We start from the raw sequence: 19,561 nt of genomic DNA, 5'->3' as shown, positions 1-19,561 counted from the left end.
TAGGCTTTGGCCTCACAGCAGGACAAGGAGGCTGGCTGTGGCCCAATACTGCTGTGTGTGAGCAAAAACTTGCCAGTCGACTACCTTTCAAAAAACCTGCACTGATTTAGGAAAAACTAGTTTTTACCTTCAGGGCAAGTATTTCAACAATGAAAAGATTCTAAAATGATTATTCAAATTTACTAGAAGATCCTTTCTAAAAAGTAAATGTCCACCTAAAACAGAAATATGAAGGCACAATTTAATCTTTTCAATCATTTACTGCTTTCTCATATTTCTTAAAGTCTCCAGTGGTGAGATCCCAATGATGGAATTCCAGGTTTGCCCCTCGGATAGCCAGTGATATGTTGCTTGGCAAAGTAAAGTCTGTCCTGCTCTGGTTACAGAAATATAGAGGCGCTGGGGAACCTGTAATGAGATCCCTATACTTATCTATCAGCTCAAAACTAACTATATAAATCACACTCTTGAAGAAAAGTTATTCACTTCCACCCTTGAAAGTTAATCAAAAATTATATATAAACACCTTTTCTTTATACAAAATCAAATAGCTATACAAAATGTCCCCAATGTCTTCAATCACCATATGCAATTCCACAAAATAAAGTCTTTTTCTTCTTTCAAAATGAATCTCTCTCTTAGTTCGTGAAGTTTCCAATGATCATAAACCTCAAAAAAAAACAAAACTCAAAATAGTGTCATACCCTTTAAAATATGTGCCACTCACTGTGAGTCATGCAAAACACAAAACTAGTGCAAAACAAACAAACAAAAAAAAGAAAAATGTATATATATATTATATACACATATCAGGGGCGGACTGACCATTTGGAAAGTTGGGCACTGCCCGAGGGCCCGGGGTCAGTAGGGGGCCCCATGAGATGCCCCTGGTACCTTTTTCATAGGCACAGGGGCCCCAAGATCCCCTATTGCCCGGGGGCCCCATGAGTTGTCAGTCCGCCCCTGACACATATATATCCAAATCCTCCAAACGTGAAAACACTCCAATTGTGTCCACTACAGCAAATCAGTAAATCACTCAAATAATGTGTATAACCACACTATATCCAAAAACAGTGATCACCTTAAGCCCATGAAATCACAATATAACACTCAAACTCGTGTAACAGTGAATAATGACCCTATATATATATATATATATATATATATATATATATATATATCAGAAGGGCATATCATAAGCTAGGATGACATCTTTCTTCAGGATCCAACTCAGTTCTCAGATTTCTCCTCCATTTCCCTCATAAATGAATCCACAATTAGATATGGTGGGTAAAATATACTAATTTATTCAGCAACTTACATTTAAGATTGTAGAAAACAACTCCTCATAGCAAGTTCACCGGAAGTGCAATCGCGGCCATTTTGGAAGTGGGAACATGTGGTTGTTCCCTTGCTTCACAAACACAGAGTGGAATTGTCTTTGCTATGAGGAGCTGTTTTCTCCAATCTTAAATGTAAGTTGCTGAATAAATTTGTATTATATTTTACCCACCATATTTAATTGTGGATTCATTTATGAGGGAAATGGAGGAGAAATCTGAGAACGGAGTTGGATCCTGAAGAAAGATGTCATCCTAGCTTATGATATGCCCTTCTGATATATATATATATATATATATATATATAGGGTAATTATTCACTGTTACAGAGTTTGAGTGTTATATTGTGATTTCATGGGTTAAGGTGATCACTGTTTTTGGATATAGTGTGGTTATACACATTATTTGAGTGAATCACTGATTTGCTGTAGTGGACACAATTGGAGTGTTTTCACGTTTGGATATATATGTGTATATAATATATATATATATACATAATTTTTTTTTGTTTTTTGTTTGTTTTGCACTAGTTATGTGTTTTGCATGACTCACAGTGAGTGGCACATATTTTATAAAGGGTATGACACTATTTGGAGTTTTGTTTTTTTGAGGTTTATGATCATTGGAAACTTCACGAACTAAGAGAGAGATTCATTTTGAAAGAAGAAAAAGACTTTATTTTGTGGAATTGCATATGGTGATTGAAGACATTGGGGACATTTTGTATGGCTATTTGATTTTGTATAAAGAAAAGGTGTTTATATATAATTTTTGTAATGAGATCCCACCACTGGAGAGTGTCTGAAGGGTACGTGTGACCCAACACCCATGGCTCATCCCACAAAAAGAATGTCAGTTATAGGTTGAATTGAGATATCACCACAATTTTTTTTAAACGGACATGGCACCAGGCATTGCCCAGTGACTGCTGAAAAAAAAAAAGGAATATCCATAATGCTGCTCTGGCTTGGTTCCATAGCATGGAATAATACAACCTCTATGTGGCCATATATGGAGTCCCAGGACCGACTGTAACATGGTGGGTCTGCTAGGGGTCTCCCAGGTTTAGGAAACTATTAGAACACTTTAGTCTATAGAAAAAGTCTTCAGTCTAAATCTAGAATAGTCAGCAGATTCACCGTACGATGCACACATCCACAATACAGAATCTGGCTCGGCAAGTAGGACAAGGCACTAGGCTGGACAGCCAGGTCTCTGGATGTTGCTGGTCCTGACGACTAGCAAACCACTTTCCCATGCAAGTAAGGCACCACATGGGTCGGCAGTAACACTGTTGGCACTCTCCCTCATCGGGCTCATGGCAATTCTTGACGAGCTTGATGTTGGCACTGGTCTGCATGCAGCCAATACAGGGCTCCAGCTCCTGTGAAGAACAAAATACGCATGTCATTAACACATAACTAAGCCCATTTATCTAAGTAATTATGGAACAGGAAGTAGTAGCTATGACAATCAAGCCTAAACATCAGATGACAATCTCTCGATTCAGCCAATTCAGGTCTAATGTATATAGGGCATTTGCTGGCAACCCTGGCCTGGCTCATCGAGGGAAAACAGCAATCAGCCAGGTTAGAGAATCATATCCAATCCAGTTGTATCCCCCTGTGTTGGAGGTGTCTGCAGCACGTCTTTCCGGCCATGCTCAATGGGCCTGACAAAAGTGTTTGTTATCTGGGAGGCATTGACCAGTTCAGGTCCCTGAGGTCAGTCAGCTGAATTCCTGTCCAACTGCCATTCACTTTCTTTTAAGACTAAACTCAACGATATTAACCTATGCTTCAATGGTCCAATTCCCATGAGGTCCCTCACTGGCAATGTTTCCCCGGTTTCTTCTTGGTGATGGTCTTGGGTCATCTTGATTGGCCGGCGCAGGATAACATCACTTTTGTGCATGTACAGGAGTGTAGTCATCCCGGTAAATTCTACAGACAACTGTGAGTAGGCAGGTAGGTTTATTTATGCAAAAATAGGATTTGTTTTATAACAGCCTGCCTGCTCACACTTATTTATTAGTAGACTTCAGTTCCACTTTAAAGAGGCTTTGAGAATATGTGGCTTCACAGTGCTGTACTGCAGTTAGGCTGCAGCACAGATGCACTTGCAGTTTTTGTGCGCTTTACCCGCGGTCCCATAGACTATTAGGTTGCGTGTTTTTGCCATGTTTTTAAAAGTGCACCAAGGATGCAGCATGTAGGACTTTTGGTGTACTTTCAGAAAACGTGCCAAAAATGTGCAACATAATAGAAAGCCTATGGGACCATGGCTAAGATGTGCTAAAACCACGGATACACCCGCGTGACCGAACCACAGTGCACCAGTGTGAAGCTGGTCTTATCAATGCAACTGTGCCTCAGATCAGCAGATTGCATTTTGTGTGCAAATATGTCAGAATTAATTTTTGGGTCTGTTTTGCAACCAAATCAACAATTGTAGTTTTCCGTAATCGTACGGCCAAATAGTGACTGTCTGCCTCTGTTTTCTATTGCACTGCACCTGAAGAAACCTCTATTTTAAAGATGAAATTCAACTTCATAACTGTGGCAGAACTTAGATGTGGTACGGGTCATTTTTTAAACACATGCAGATATGTTCATTTTTATTGTGGCCAATTTATTATGCAAAAAAAAAAATCTGGTCCTAAACTTTATTTTAAATTATAGAAATGACATATTAACCACCACAACCATTTGGAGCAGTGGTCTCCAAACTGCTGGCCATTATCCGGCCCTTGGGGTACTTTTCCTTCCATTGATATGAGGTACTATTCCTGCCACTGCCACTCACACCAATGATGGGGCACTGTTCCTCCCACTGACACCAATGATGGGGCACTATTCCTCCCACTGACACCAATGATGGGGCACTATTCCTCCCACTTACACCAATGATGGGGCACTATTCCTCCCACTTACACCAATGATGAGACACTATTCCTCCCACTGATACCCATAATGGGGTACTATTCCTCCCACTGACACCAATGATGGGGAACGTTTCCTCCCACTAACACCAATGATGGGGCACTACTCCTCATTCTACTGACCACAAACCCTGAGGTCATGTTTATTCTCACCGATGCTGGGCCTGGGACATTTAATACCCCCACTGGACACAATCCGGCCCATCTAAAGTCTGAAGAACAGTAAACTGGCCCTTTTTCTTGAAACGTTTGGAGACCCCTGATCTAGAGCAAACCATTGCTGTAGACATAAAGCGCAACCAGGAAGTGTGTATGTGTGTATATATATATATATATATATACACACACACACAGTATATACAGTAATATATATATACGTATGTGTGTGTTATGGTGATGTGCATAAAAGCAACATATCTTGCATGCACGAATGTGCTGCAATGCTATACATTTTCAACATGGTGCACGTCAAATTTCTGGTCCATCGTGGTGTTGTCAGCTGATTCAAATGATTTGAGTGCATTGGCATAGTGTTCAAATGAGTGGGCTGCTTTAACTCAATGCATGTTAGGCTAGCCATACATTATACAATTTTCTTGTTCAATTTCCATTAGATTTACCTTCAACTATGTAGTACAAGGGCCTGCCTGATTGCATACAAATTGAAAAAGTGTTTAGGTTTGACCCCATATTATATGGCTTTGATAAACCTAAAGGAAAATTGTATCATGTATAGCCAGCCATACCCTCTACTTTCACACAAGCAAAATGTTCCTAAAACCTTGGAAGGGGGAGGATTTGTCATTCACGTGTGTGTTTAAATTTCACCATGCTCCCTACCCTAGTAGACTCCAAAAGCTGCATTATTAAAGAACATTGCTGACTCAAGAGGATGGTGCTTCCTAGGAACTAATCCAAGTCTCCTATTATTTAGGCAGGCCATAGATTATGGGTTGCAGGAAAGAAGATCGCTCAATTTCCCCATCAACACAGTTTTAAACACAAGCAGCTGTCTCTTCTGGAAGGACACAATGATTATTGCTAGTGGCTATAGCAGCTGGCAATAATCGCTTGCTAAAAGTCTGAAATGGTGTTTGTACCCAAATCGATGAATGGATCTACTTGGGTACAACCAGTCTGCCCATAGATGGATTGAATCTCGTCCGGTCGCTGCTGAACTGGCTGAGATTCAATCCATCTATGGCCGGCTTTACCAGTAATGTTTGTAACTTAGTTTTGTATTTCCTGCCATATGAAAAGCCCTACTACCTGAGAACAGTTTGGTGAGCTGGGTCGAAGACCAAAAAGCTCTTCATTCTACTTCTAGGCCCTATGTGGCTGGGGATTGCTAATATCGGTTCTGAGCCTTATCAATGCAATGACAGTGGATGTTTACTGTACCTTCTTTTTTAAAAGAACTTTTTGATTTTGTAAATTGTTTATCTACTCCTTTTCTGTGCTCATGCAAAACTTAAACAGATTAAAACATAAATTTCAGCTTGAGCTAATGAACTCTATAAAGGAGCTTTTTCAGCAACAAGTAGGTAGTGATCGCATGAGAAAAGGAGCCAGATTACAAAGATCAACCAGGCTTAGAGGAAAAAGAAATATTGCTATGCAGTTATTTATATTTATCTGAAGAAAAAAAAATGTAAAATGCTATTTTTATTCCCAATTGCTAACACTTTCTTTTTAAGCTGCCTTTTAAATACTCAATCCCTTAGCAATGTATGGGGTAGACAAGTGTTATGAAGAAAACAATACAAAGATAACCAGGGAGTAGCAGTATTTCTGTGTGTATGCCAAAATCTTGGCGAGGTGTCTCCAAAAGTCACCATGAACCAAGTCCCAAAAAATGTACAGATCTGACACCTTCTATGTCTAATGCAAAAGATTTATTTGATAATTTGCATATAAAAATTAATGAAAAATTGATTCCAGTGCAATAGCCCTATGTATCCCCTCCCTTCCCTGTCCAATGTCACTGATCCCTCCTCCCCCGAACTACCTACCCAACCTATTTGTACCCTCCAATACCCCCTTCACTAAAAATGTCCCCCATTATGATGGATAAAGATGTGACACCCTAGATAGGTAGGTTGGAGGGATATTGGACAGGGAAGGAAAGGGATACATAGGGCTATTGCACTGGAATCTATTGTTGTTTCATTTTTATATGTAAATTATCAAACAAATCCTTTGTATTAGCCATAAAACTAAACAAATGTTATGGCCTACAATGGCTTTCGAATATGTGTTCTGGTGACAGGCTACTCCTATTACTGCCTGGGGCCAAAAAGGGACAAAGCAGAGGAATGCAAGCTGACATTTGCAGCTTGTTGACTCATTTCCTTTCATGTTCCAAACTGAGCAGGTGTTTCCAACAACATGCTGACTTTACTATAAATTGCCATGAGTGGTAGGTTCTTGTGATTTCAACAACAATCATAAAGTCACCCTAATTCTAGGTTCAGAAAGTCACTACATGAGGTTTAAAACAAAACTGTAGAAAAATGAGACAACTTAACAAATGGCTATAGCCTAGCTGGGATCACATATCTCTTGCTTTATAATGTGCCAACAGAACCCCCTTCACAGGATGTTCACTTACACATAGTCCACGTCTCCACTGGCCGCTGCAATACCCAGATTCCCTTTAGGAGGCCTGGGCATTGCCACATGACATACAATTGTCTACAGCCAATACAGGCTTTCAGAAAGTCTGCATAGGCAGGCATAGCCAAATCTCTTGATGAGATCCTGTGACAGCCCATTAGTAGTACTAACCACCACTGCACCAGAAGATTATGGCGGAGGGGTGAGGGCAGGACAGAGGAAGATTACTAGTAACAGCAGAGAAATCAGCACAAGGGACACATCCTACTGACTGTAAGTTATGTCTCTTGTATTGATTTTTCCATTTTTGATTGTTTGTAGAAAGACAGAAGGTGCTCTACCTCTCTATTCTTGTTGGACTGGAAACACTAGTGCTCTGGCAGGAGTGTATGTTAACTCTCACACTGCTGATCAACAAGAGGAAGCCGGCAACACAATGACATATCAAAGCTTAAAGTGTTTCTAAACCCAGGACCCTGCATTCACTATATCCGGTCTCCCAGACCCTGCATTCACTATATCTGGTCTCCCTGGACTCTGCATTCACTATATCTGGGCTCCCCGGACCCTGCATTCACTATATCCGGTCTCCCAGACCCTGCATTCACTATATCTGGTCTCCCTGGACTCTGCATTCACTATATCTGGGCTCCCCGGACCCTGCATTCACTATATCCGGTCTCCCAGGACCCTGCATTCACTAGATCTGGTCTCCCCGGACCCTGCATTCACTATATCCGGTCTCCCAGGACCCTGCATTCACTATATCCAGTCTCCCCGGACCCTGCATTCACTATATCTGGTCTCCCCGGACCCTGCATTCACTATATCTGGTCTCCCCGGACCCTGCATTCACTATATCTGGTCTCCCCGGACCCTGCATTCACTATATCTGGTCTCCCCGGACCCTGCATTCACTATATCTGGTCTCCCCGGACCCTGCATTCACTATATCTGGTCTCCCCGGACCCTGCATTCACTATATCTGGTCTCCCCGGACCCTGCATTCACTATATCTGGTCTCCCCGGACCCTGCATTCACTATATCTGGTCTCCCCGGACCCTGCATTCACTATATCTGGTCTCCCCGGACCCTGCATTCACTATATCTGGTCTCCCTGGACCCTGCATTCACTATATCTGGTCTCCCCGGACCCTGCATTCACTATATCTGGTCTCCCCGGACCCTGCATTCACTATATCTGGTCTCCCCCGGACCCTGCATTCGCTATATCTGGTCTCCCCCAGACCCTGCATTCACTATATCTGGTCTCCCCTGGACCCTGCATTCACTATATCTGGTCTCCCCGGACCCTGCATTCACTAGATCTGGTCTCCCCGGACCCTGCATTCACTAGATCTGGTCTCCCCAGACCCTGCATTCACTAGATCTGGTCTCCCGGACCCTGCATTCACTATATCTGATCTCCCCGGACCCTGCATTCACTATCTGGTCTCCCACAGTACACAATTTATTAGTAAATATAAACTGCTAAATACCTTTTCTCATCAGCAGTTAGAGCAGTCTTGTGACTTCTATCAGTGTAGCAGAGCACTGGTTAAAGCTTGTAGGAGTTTTCTTACTGCTCTAGGAGGATGCAGAACCCCTGACCTCTATCTGGACAGTGCCGATTGGCCCTGTGCTGATCACATGCACTCTCCCAAGAAAAAAAAAACCTCTCTAGAAATACACACTAAACGGAGCATGTGCAGAATGGCTACCATTCAGTCTGTCTTATCAGGAGATAAGACGTGGATATCTGAACAAGAGGAGGAGCAGAGAAGTCAGGATCAAACAAGTTTTTTAAACAATGCAGAGGATTAATCTCTTAGGTTCCACAGTGAGTATAACAAGCATGCTTTACTGCATATACAGACTGATTTTACTGTTGTGGGCTTAGTAACACCTTTATTTAGCTGCATGGTAAAATCCAGCACATAAGGAGGCTAACGTGTAAGTAAGGCTGCTTAGCTGAAATGTGAAGTTAGATTAAAAATTTAAGTAATTACAAACATGTTATACTTACCTGGGCGGCCCCGAACCTCCTCTTCTCAGGTCCCCCACTGGAACTCCTGGCTCCAACCCTCAAACGAGTGCCCCATAGCAAGCATCTTCTTATGGGGGCGCTTGTGCAGGCTTGTTCCCAAGCCTCGCTGTCTGCTTCTATTGACACAGACAGCAGGACTCGGCCCCGCCTCGTTTCCTCCTCAGCTTTGACAGCAATGGCTCCCAATGCCTCTGCAAAACCAGTGAGACCAGAGAAGAGCTGCAGATGGGCACATCGCTGAATCGAATGAGAGCTTAGATAAGGGGGGTGTTGAGAGGGAGATACTGATGCCTAAACATTATCATCTTAATGCAAGGAATGCAATAAGGTAAAAATGTTTAGGCTTTATAACCACTTTTAGCTCTGAGATACCATTGTGTTGCCGGCTTCCTCTTGATGGACAAGCAACTGATTTACTTTTGCACTATACTCAAAAATGTCTTAAAATAGGTGGCAATACCTCCAAACAGTGGCATACAGTATTTACAATATTACAGTCAACTCTGGATGCATATCCCCCGTCCCATGCAAGCCGCAGTCTAGGATTTGTCCAGCACTGGAGCCAGGGTGGATAAAAATCAATGATTTTTTTTTAAAAAATCAAAAAATTTTTTTGATTTAAATCGTTTTTTTTTAATTTAAATCGGATTTTTTAAAATAAAATGCTTTTTAAAGAAAATATATTACCACCCAAAGGTTATTCCATCATGAAATAAAGATTAGTTTTTTAATTATGCAGAATAAGGCTGTATATGTTTAATTTTTTTGGTAAATAAATTCCATGAATCCATTCACAATGTCATGCTCTTCCAGAGGTTTTTGTAACATTATTGGGCAGTTTCTCTGCCTACAAGATATTATCACAGATGATTGGTTTACTTTGCAGTTCTCAAAACTGAATTTGACTCAGCGGAGATCACATGCCTCTTCTTCACAGCAAAAATGTTATAACATGAACAGAGTTAAGAAAAAGACCTTCATCCTAACTTCTACAAACCTATGAATACAGAATCAACCCCTTCACTGCCAAGGTTCAAGAAGTTCAGTGAATAGAATAGAAACAATATTTTTCTGATTGTTTGGAGTGGAATAGATCTGCACAAGAAGAAAGTGAAACTAAGTGTGAGGAGGGAGGGGCTGACAGTGCGAGGAGGGAGGGGCTGACATTGTGAGGAGGGAGGGGCTGACAGTGTGAGGAGGGAGGGGCTGACAGTGTGAGGAGGAAGGGGCTGACAGTCTAAGTTTCTTAAAATATATAGATTTTGTTTAGCCAAATTAGTTAACAAACATGGATGTTTAAGCAAATCACATATGCTGGAATGTTATTGTTTCAGTTAATAAATCTATTTAAATTGTTATTATTAAGGTAATTATTATTTTTCTCCTAAATACAACAGAAAAGTTGTCCAAATATATTAAACTGGGGATAAAAAAACTAATATGAAAAGTTGTTATTCTAAAAATCTTCATCTACTTGTATATTAAAGTTATACCAGCAAGAATTAGTCTTTATGTAGAAAACTAGGATTTAAATCAAGCCTTACTGACTAGTGATTTAAATCAAATCCACCCTGACTGGAGCACACCACTGCATCCAGCATTGCAAGCTACTAACCTGCAGTTCCCAGCATTTGTAACTAGAATTCCATTACTACATGGGTCACTGGAACTTGCAATTACTACCAATGTGATGCAGTCCACTAAAGCAAAATATCCGGCAGACATGAGCTGTGTGTTTTGCAGTTTCCCTGGAGCTCCAGATTAACTATTCATGATTCTGACACATTTTGACTATCCATGTGGCAAGTTACTGTCACGTTACAAGGTGTGTAATCAATTAGCGGTTAGCAGCGACAATGCACAGTCATACTATGGACACCCTGCCCTGCTCCAGAGGCTTTGCAGTGCCTTTTTGAATGACATGGTTCTAGAAACATTTTTGTGATATTAACTAACCTGATTGCTGGGCAGCTCATAGAAACTATTGGCTTCTACGAGAGATCTGAAAGTTTCCAGGAACAAGTCGCTCAGTGTCTGATGGATCACAACATTGGCTGCATTTCGGATGGGGGCGTGGAGCTTCTCCTTCAGCTCGCCATATTCTGTAGAGTTTAACCTGCAAGCACAAAAGGATAGAATTACATTCTCTGAACCTCCACATTGTACATTATTATTATTTATGTGTCTCCTGAAAGTTTTAGGGTCTGTACTGATGGGTCTTTGTACACTGCAGATGGATTTTGCTATTCCATACAAGTCTATGGGACAGGAAAATCCCCCTTTAAAAAAGTCAAATCCCATTTCAGTCTTTGCAGATGACACCAAGCTGTGCAGTGGAATAACGTCCTTACAGGATGTCTCCAACTTACAAACCGACCTCAATGCACTGTGTAATTGGGCAACTATGTGGCAAATGAGGTTTAATGTCGATAAATGTAAGGTTCTGCACTTGGGGGCTAAGAATCTGCATGCATCATACATACTAGGGGGGGTACAACTGGGGGAATCAATGGTGGAGAAGGATCTGGGGGTTCTGGTAGATCACACGCTTAATAATGGCATGCAATGCCAAAAAAATAAATGAGTGTACTTGTGAGCTACTATGGTGTTTGTCTAAACTATTACCATTAATTAATTTGACAAACAAAACAAAACACAATATATGATACACCTGTGGTTCACTGGCACTCACACCTACTCATTAGACAGTGTTCTGTGAGAAAATTAAATATATAAATTGTGCCGTGCTCCTGTGTACAAATAATTACAATATTCACTATTTCAAATGACAATCCAAAGAAAAAAAAAAAAAAAAAGAAAAAATAATAAAATGATATATATACTTACAGTATATCTAGTGTATAAAATACAATTATCTTCTGCTTATAACATCATAAATAAATACCGCATACTGTGCTGGTGACAATAGTAAATAGTGATAGCGATAAAAACAATATATATGAAAAACTGCTCATAGACAGTCCTCTTTCAGTTTAAATTATGATGCTGCAATGCCGCTCCCATAATCCACGTGCAGTGTGATTTTATTATGCGCTCACCTCAAAGCTGTGGTAAAATTCCTGCCTGTTTGCCCTTTATAATGTTTGGACCTAAAAGTTCCACATAAAGCCTACATATACGCTGACCCCCATTCTAAGCCCTATGCTAATTACCCTGTAAAGGAAAGATGCATAAAATTTACATAACCTAAGGGCGCTGAGGTTCATTCTCGTGGTCGGGTGCCAACACTGGCTGCAGGGGAGAGGAGGGGCAGTGCACAACGGATGCCCCATAGTAAGTCTATGGGTGATCTCACTGCCCAGGCTCTGCCATCTTCTCTGAAGCCAGCCTCTGGGGAGATCACGTGACTGGCCTGCAGCACCCTTATATTAGGTAAGTACGGGCATCTTTCCTTTACAGGGTGGTTAGCATAGGTCTTAGTATGGAGGTGGGAGTAGGTTTAAGCTTAGTTAGCTTTTGACTGAACTTCCACTTTAAGTCCTCTGTATCTATGTAGAAAACAGTTGTCATCAGACAGGCCTACAGAGATCTGCTACTGTCCTTTTCTCCATAATATGGGCAGGGTACTGTAGTCCTCAGAGATAACTAGGAACAGTGTAACTGATAAAGGTGCGGCACAGGCAGAGAGCACAAGAAATCAGGTGACAAGACTGCTGACAAAACCTACTGGATTGGTTTGCACTTATCAAACAGGTACTGTATAACAAAATGCTGTCAATGGTATATTTAAAGAAAAAAAGTCTCGCCACAAGATGAAAACGCTTGTCAAATCCCCTACAGGAAGCACTGCACATCACACTTGGCCCCATTCAGTCCTGTGCAGAGGTTGCTAAGCAGCGTGATCGAATAGCTCCCGCTGGAAGGCTGTAACTTCCCCATACAAACTCCCATAATTTGGGCTTCAGCCTGGGGTGGAGCTGCAGCCAGAACTACCAGAAATAAAAATGGTATTTTATTTGAAACTCCCTGAATAGATATGAATGGCACTAAGTGTGATATGCACTGGGTCCCCTGGGGAGGGGTCCTTCCTACCTGCACCTTGCATTTTTCACCTGAATAGGATGTGCATTGATCATGTAGTTTCTTGATATCATTTTCTGCTCTGTATGCACAGCCTGTAGTAGATTAAATCTGCACATTCATGTGTCAGAAATTTCTAGTAGTGCACCAAAATGAAAATTCTGGTGCCGAAACTGAAAATTCAAAATGCACTTGGCCAAAAACCGAAACCGAAAAGTTTTTAAAAATGAATTTATAATTTTTGGAAAAAATACACTGATAAAAAAACAAAAAAAAAAAAAAAACAATATATAGCCCAATTTTTTGTAAAATATGAAAGAGGATGTTACGGCGAGTAAATAGATACCCAACATGTCACGCTTTAAAATTGCGCACGCTCGTGGAATGGTGTGAAACTGCGGTACTTAAAAATCTCCATGGGTGATGCTTTAAAAGTTTCTACAGGTTAGCAATGTAAAGTTACAGAGGAGTTCTAGCGCAAGAATTATTATTATTGAAACTTTGTTTAAAAATTGTATTTAATTTTCTTTTTTTGCACCGTCCGTTTAAAAAAAAATTGTAATCACTTTTATTCTTATCACAAGAAATGCATGCATCCCTTGTAATAGGAATAATTAGTGACAGTTCCTCTTTATGGAGAGACATGGGGTCAATAAGACCCCACATCTCTCCTCTACAATGTAAAGCATTGGAGCAAAAAAAAGCATTGATCTAGTGCCGGAATGGGAAGTGACATTGCTCCGGTCCTCCAAGGGCATAGAGATTAGTGGTGGCCATCTTTCCTCCACTCATCTCTATGCCCAGCACCGGGATCGCCGGTTTCTCAGGTAAGGCTGAGAACTACCGAGTGGCGGTGGCAGGGTTTTTTCAGCACCTGTATCGGTGCTTTTTTTCATTTAGGCCAACGGCCAAAAGAAGTGTTTTCGGCTGAAACATTTCGGTGCATCCCTAGAAATTTATGTTTGTGTAAAAAAAATGAGGCATGGCACTGCACATGTTAATACATGATCTCTGTCTGTGGTGTGAGAACTGACACTTTCTATGAAGAAAATAAATATCCCACAATCCCTGGGTCTCTCAGTCCAGTGTTCTGCAGATGAAACCGACAACAACCTTCTTGATCCCCTACAGTCTGGCTTCCGCCCACAACATTCCACTGAACATGCGGTACTAAAACTCACTAACGACCTCCTAACTGCTATAACCAATGGCCATTACTCCGTACTCATACTCCTAGACCTTTCCTTTGACACAGTCGACCACCCACTCCTCCTCAGTAAACTCCACTCCCTTGGCCTCCATGACTCCGCTCTCTCCTGGTTCTCCTCTTACTTTCTCAGTGCATTTCAGCATCACATACAACTCCTCCTCCACTCCTCTCCCTCTTTCTGTTGGGGTACCCCAAGGTTCTGTCCTTGGGCCCCTCCTTTTCTCTCTCTATACCTCCTCCCTGGGCCAACTGATAACCTCCCATGGCTTCCAATACCACCTCATTGCTGATGACACCCAGATCTATCTCTTTACTCCCCAGCTCACCCCCTCAATCTCCTCACGTATCACAAATCTACTAAGCGACATATCAGCATGGATGTCACATCACTACATTAAACTCAATCTTTCCAAAACTGAGCTTGTAATATTCCCCCCCCCCCGATCCCCCACTCATGACTTTACCATTAAGATCAACAGCACAACCATTGGTCCTTCTCCTCATGCCAGGGTGCTAGGCGTAATCCTAGACTCTGACCTCTCCTTTGGGCCCCACATCCACTTACTGGCTAAATCCTGCCGCCTCAACCTCCGGAACATTTCCAAAATCCGCCCCTTCCTGACCAATGACACCACAAAACAACTCATCCACGCCTTGGTTATATCCCGCCTCGATTACTGCGACTCCCTCCTCACTGGTCTACCGTTACACAGGCTATCCCCCCTTCAGTCTATTATGAATGCTGTTGCTAGACTCAAACACCTTACCAACCGATCAGCGACTGCTGCCCCTCTCTGCCAATCCCTCCACTGGCTTCCACTAACCCAACGTATAAAATTCAAAATACTAACCACAGCCATCCACAACACTGCCCCTAGCCACATCACCAACCTCATCCGCAGATATCGTCAAAATCGCCCGCTCCGCTCCTCCCAAGATTTCTTCTCTAGCTCCATCATCACCTCCTCCCACACTCGCCAGAGCCTCTCCCATCCTCTGGAGCTCCCTACCACAGTATGTCCGGTCAGCCCCAACCCTGTCTGCCTTTAGGCGATCTTTGAAAACTCACTTCTTCAGGGAAGCCTACCCCACCTCCACCTAAGAACTGTACTTGAATCACCTCCACTAGATCATCCCCCAAAGCTATCACCTCCCCCTTCCTTTAGATTGTAAGCTCCTCTTATTCCTTCTGTACTGATATGTATTGTTGCTGTACTGTCTCCCTTATATTGTAAAGTGCTGCGCAAATTGTTGGCGCTATATAAATCCTCTATAATAATAATGAGAGCTACATAGTAATCAGATCTGACATAAATACTAGCAAGCAGAACAGTTGAAGCTGAATTCAAGGAATTCAGCAACTTTGCAAAAAGTGAAGGCATATTTTAATTTCAAGCAGATACACGTTGCCTCTGGGACTTATCTTTATTACCTATATGTGACAAGTTTATCATACTCCTGGAGGAACTACTCCAGCTTTGAGAAGAGAGAAGCGAACAGAGCAGCTATGCCCCCCCCCCTCTGTCCATTCACAGAAGCCTTTGCATTTTGTGAATGAGTTCACATAGTACAAAGGCTCCTGTGAATGGGCAGAGGAAGGGGAGTGGGAGGCATAGCAGTTCCAGCAACTCTGCTCTTCATGGAACTGAGACTCACAATGAGCAATGGAGCTATGGAAGTTATCTCCCTAGAGAACAATAAACCTGTCAGGCGTGAATAATAGAAACAAGTCTAAAAGGCGGCAGGCAACTCATTAGACTTAACTCACAGTACTCTTGCAGTTTTTACAAAGTAGCTGAATTCCTGGAATTCAGCTTTAACAGAGAAATCACTGTGCAGTCTTTTATCACATTAGCACTCCCACATTTGTGATGTAACAGAGGAAATGGTGAGGCATGGAACAAGACATTTCCCATCCTCTTAGCCAATAGGGACAAGCTAGGTGAATGAACATATGGACACAGGGGAATCTATCAGCCATGACACTACAAACTGCAGCAACAACATGTGGACCCATCATTACAAGGTAGGGCAAACAAACAACATAGGGACTATAACTACACTAATACCTAGTTCAAATAAACAAAAACTTTGAAAAGTATACAATCCCTTTATGGTAACCATTTTTGTCAGAGAACTGGATTGAAGCCAACATCCCAAAACCAGTGAAAATAAGCTTCTCCATCACCTGATATCAAAGGGCCGAACATTGGGGTTGACGCTTGCCACGCATATTGTGATGAACTGGATGGGGGTGTTGGAGTCCGGGGAGAGTTCATGCTGTCTAGACTCAGTCACAGTGAGGTGAATATCTTGTTGCTGGGCTATGTACACCCTGTAAGTGGTCACCTTCATCACCCAGGTGTCTGTCACAATCACTCGGGCTCCAGGAACCCCTGTAGCAAACTTATCAATTCTCCGGAATTCAGTGTTCATGGAAAAGGCCACGAATCTCCAGTTAGACTGGGGAAGGGTGTGATGGGCCAGGGTCCTGGCCAGAGGGTGATTGCTCCATTTCTTCTGTGACCAATGCAGAGCCAGGAGGCTGGTCAAGGTGGGAAGGGCAACCGCAATCAAGGCAAACACCTTCCAGCCTTCACTGGCCAAGTAAAAGTAATACAGTTGTTTCTCTGGAGCTGCAAAACACATTCCTATGTAATACCCTGGAGGAAAAAAAAACGTTATGTTAATATTTGGCAGTGACTTAATTCGCCCATCAGTTGGCATACGTGGGGGCACATTGGGGCGGATGACACATGCGTGAAGGGACCATCGCCATTGGGAGAAGCCATCAGGGGCGGACGACACGTGCGGGAGGGACCATCAGGAGCGGACACCGATATGATCGCGGGAGGGGCCATCGGGGGCGGACGACGTGTGCGGGAGGGGCCATTGGGGGCAGATGATGTGCATGGGAGGGGCCATTGGGGGAAGACGACGTGCGTGGGAAGGGCCATTGTGGGCAGACGACGTGCGTGGGAGGGGCCATTGGGGGCAGACGACATTAGTGCGCAGGGGGGTGGGCATCGGGGGTGGACAACAGGAACGTGCGGGGGGGGGGGGCCATGGCCGATTGCGGGAGGGACCATCAGGGGGGCGGACGACGTGCGTGGGGGGGAGGGGCGGACGACGCGCGCGGAAGGGGTTGTCGGGGGGGGGGGGCGTACGCCGCGAGCGGAAGGGGTTGTCGGGGGGGGGGCGGTCAGACGAAGCGCGGGAGGGGCCGTCGGGGGGGCAGACGACGCGCGGGAGGGGCCGTCGGGGGGGGGGGGGCGGACGACGCGCAGAAGGGGTCGCCGGGGGGGGCAGACGACGCGCGGGAGGTGCCATCGGGGGGGGGGGGCGGACGACACGCGGGAGGGGCCATTGGGGAGCTAGGGGGCGGGCAACGCGCAGGAGGGGCCATCGGGGGGGCAGGCGACGCGCGGGAGGGGCCATCGGGGAGGGCGGACGACGCGCGGGAGGGGCCATCGGGGGAGGGGGGGCGATCGACACGCGGGAGGAGCCATCGGGGGGGGCGGATGACACGCGGGAGGGGCCATCAGGGGAGGGGGGGCGGACGACACGCGGGAGGGGCCATCGGGGGGGGGGCAAAAGCCGCGCGCGGGAGGGGCCATCGGGGGGGGCAAAAGCCGCGCGCGGGAGGGGCCATCGGGGGGGGGCAAAAGCCGCGCGCGGGAGGGGCCATCGGGGGGGGCAAAAGCCGCGCGCGGGAGGGGCCATCGGGGGGGGGCAAAAGCCGCGCGCGGGAGGGGCCATCGGGGGGGGGGCAAAAGCCGCGCGCGGGAGGGGCCATCGGGGGGGGGCAAAAGCCGCGCGCGGGAGGGGCCATCGGGGGGGGCAAAAGCCGCGCGCGGGAGGGGCCATCGGGGGGGGCAAAAGCCGCGCGCGGGAGGGGCCATCGGGGGGGGGCAAAAGCCGCGCGCGGGAGGGGCCATCGGGGGGGGGGGCAAAAGCCGCGCGCGGGAGGGGCCATCGGGGGGGGGGGGGGGGCAAAAGCCGCGCGCGGGAGGGGCCATCGGGGGGGGGCAAAAGCCGCGCGGGGGGGGCAAAAGCCGCGCGCGGGAGGGGCCATCGGGGGGGGCAAAAGCCGCGCGCGGGAGGGGCCATCGGGGGGGGGGGGGGCAAAAGCCGCGCGCGGGAGGGGCCATCGGGGGGGGCAAAAGCCGCGCGCGGGAGGGGCCATCGGGGGGGGGGCAAAAGCCGCGCGCGGGAGGGGCCATCGGGGGGGGCAAAAGCCGCGCGCGGGGGGGGGGCAAAAGCCGCGCGCGGGGGGGGGCAAAAGCCGCGCGGGGGGGGGGGGCAAAAGCCGCGCGGGGGGGGGGGGCAAAAGCCGCGCGCGGGGGGGGGGGCAAAAGCCGCGCGCGGGGGGGGGGGCAAAAGCCGCGCGCGGGGGGGGGGCAAAAGCCGCGCGCGGGGGGGGGGCAAAAGCCGCGCGCGGGGGGGGGGGGGGGGCCTTTGGGAGGGGGACGCGCGCGGGAGGGGCCTTCGGGGGGGGGGCGGGGGACGCGCGCGGGAGGGGCCTTCGGGGGGGGGCGGGGGACGCGCGCGGGAGGGGCCTTCGGGGGGGGCGGGGGACGCGCGCGGGAGGGGCCTTCGGGGGGGGCGGGGGACGCGCGCGGGAGGGGCCTTCGGGGGGGGCGGGGGACGCGCGCGGGAGGGGCCTTCGGGGGGGGAATTGGGGGCAAACGACGCATGGGGAGGCAGTCATGGTAGCCTTTGTCTGAAGTCAGGCGGCAGCTCACCCAATGGCAGCAGGGAATGGACCAGCAGAGTGGCCGTGGTCCTCTTGATGTGGTACTGGATGAAGGACTGGTCCTCACTGCCCAGCCAGCCGGACAGCAGGTTCTGCACAGTGATCCCGGCCGAATGAAATTCATTGGGGGTGAAGACGAAGCACACAGCGAACACCACGTAGGCTAAGGTGAATGTAACTGCTGGGCTCTCCATTATAGCCGGGCACAGCTCGCCACAGACACGCACTTCCGCCAGTGGAGCGGAGGATGCCGGAAGTTGTAGTCTTTTGGACGTGTCCTGTAGCGCAAAGCTCCGATTGCACAAGGACGTCCGGGGGCGGGGACAGGAGTTTAAGGCGCACTGTGATTGGACATTGTATCATCAATGAACACCTCTGAGAATATTAATCAGGAATAACGTAACTTTCACATGGAATTATCAGTTTGGAACAACACAGTTGGCAAATAACCGCGTGCGGGTTAAAAAAAATATATAAAACAAAACTATTCCCTGGAACAGACATGCGCAGAACGACCTACTACAACAAACCTGAGCAGAACAAGACGCTTCCCCAGCAGGGCAGGCGCGTTCACGCTCAGTTCTCCACTCCGATTGGCTTGTTTGT

At 46.1% G+C, this 19,561-nt stretch overlaps 1 protein-coding gene across 1 annotated transcript; it reads right to left on the bottom strand.

Annotated features, from left to right (window-relative positions):
- Window positions 1-1,997: 1,997 nt before the first annotated feature.
- TMEM129 (transmembrane protein 129, E3 ubiquitin ligase) lies at window positions 1,998-19,206 on the bottom strand. Its single transcript, XM_089692272.1, has 4 exons — window positions 18,945-19,206; window positions 16,388-16,862; window positions 10,905-11,064; window positions 1,998-2,727 (listed from the first exon to the last, which is right to left on the bottom strand). The coding sequence occupies exons 1-4, from the start codon at window positions 19,147-19,149 to the stop codon at window positions 2,479-2,481; spliced, it is 1,089 nt and encodes a 362-aa protein (XP_089548398.1). The 5' UTR covers window positions 19,150-19,206; the 3' UTR covers window positions 1,998-2,478.
- Window positions 19,207-19,561: the final 355 nt, after the last annotated feature.

Source organism: Staurois parvus, unplaced genomic scaffold (assembly GCF_062004578.1).
Source record: "Staurois parvus isolate SC_StPar_1 unplaced genomic scaffold, SC_StPar_1.0 ptg000581l, whole genome shotgun sequence".
NCBI lineage: Eukaryota > Metazoa > Chordata > Amphibia > Anura > Ranidae > Staurois > Staurois parvus.
The sequence above is the reverse complement of the archived record's forward strand: the minus strand, read 5'-3'. Positions and strand labels throughout refer to the sequence as shown.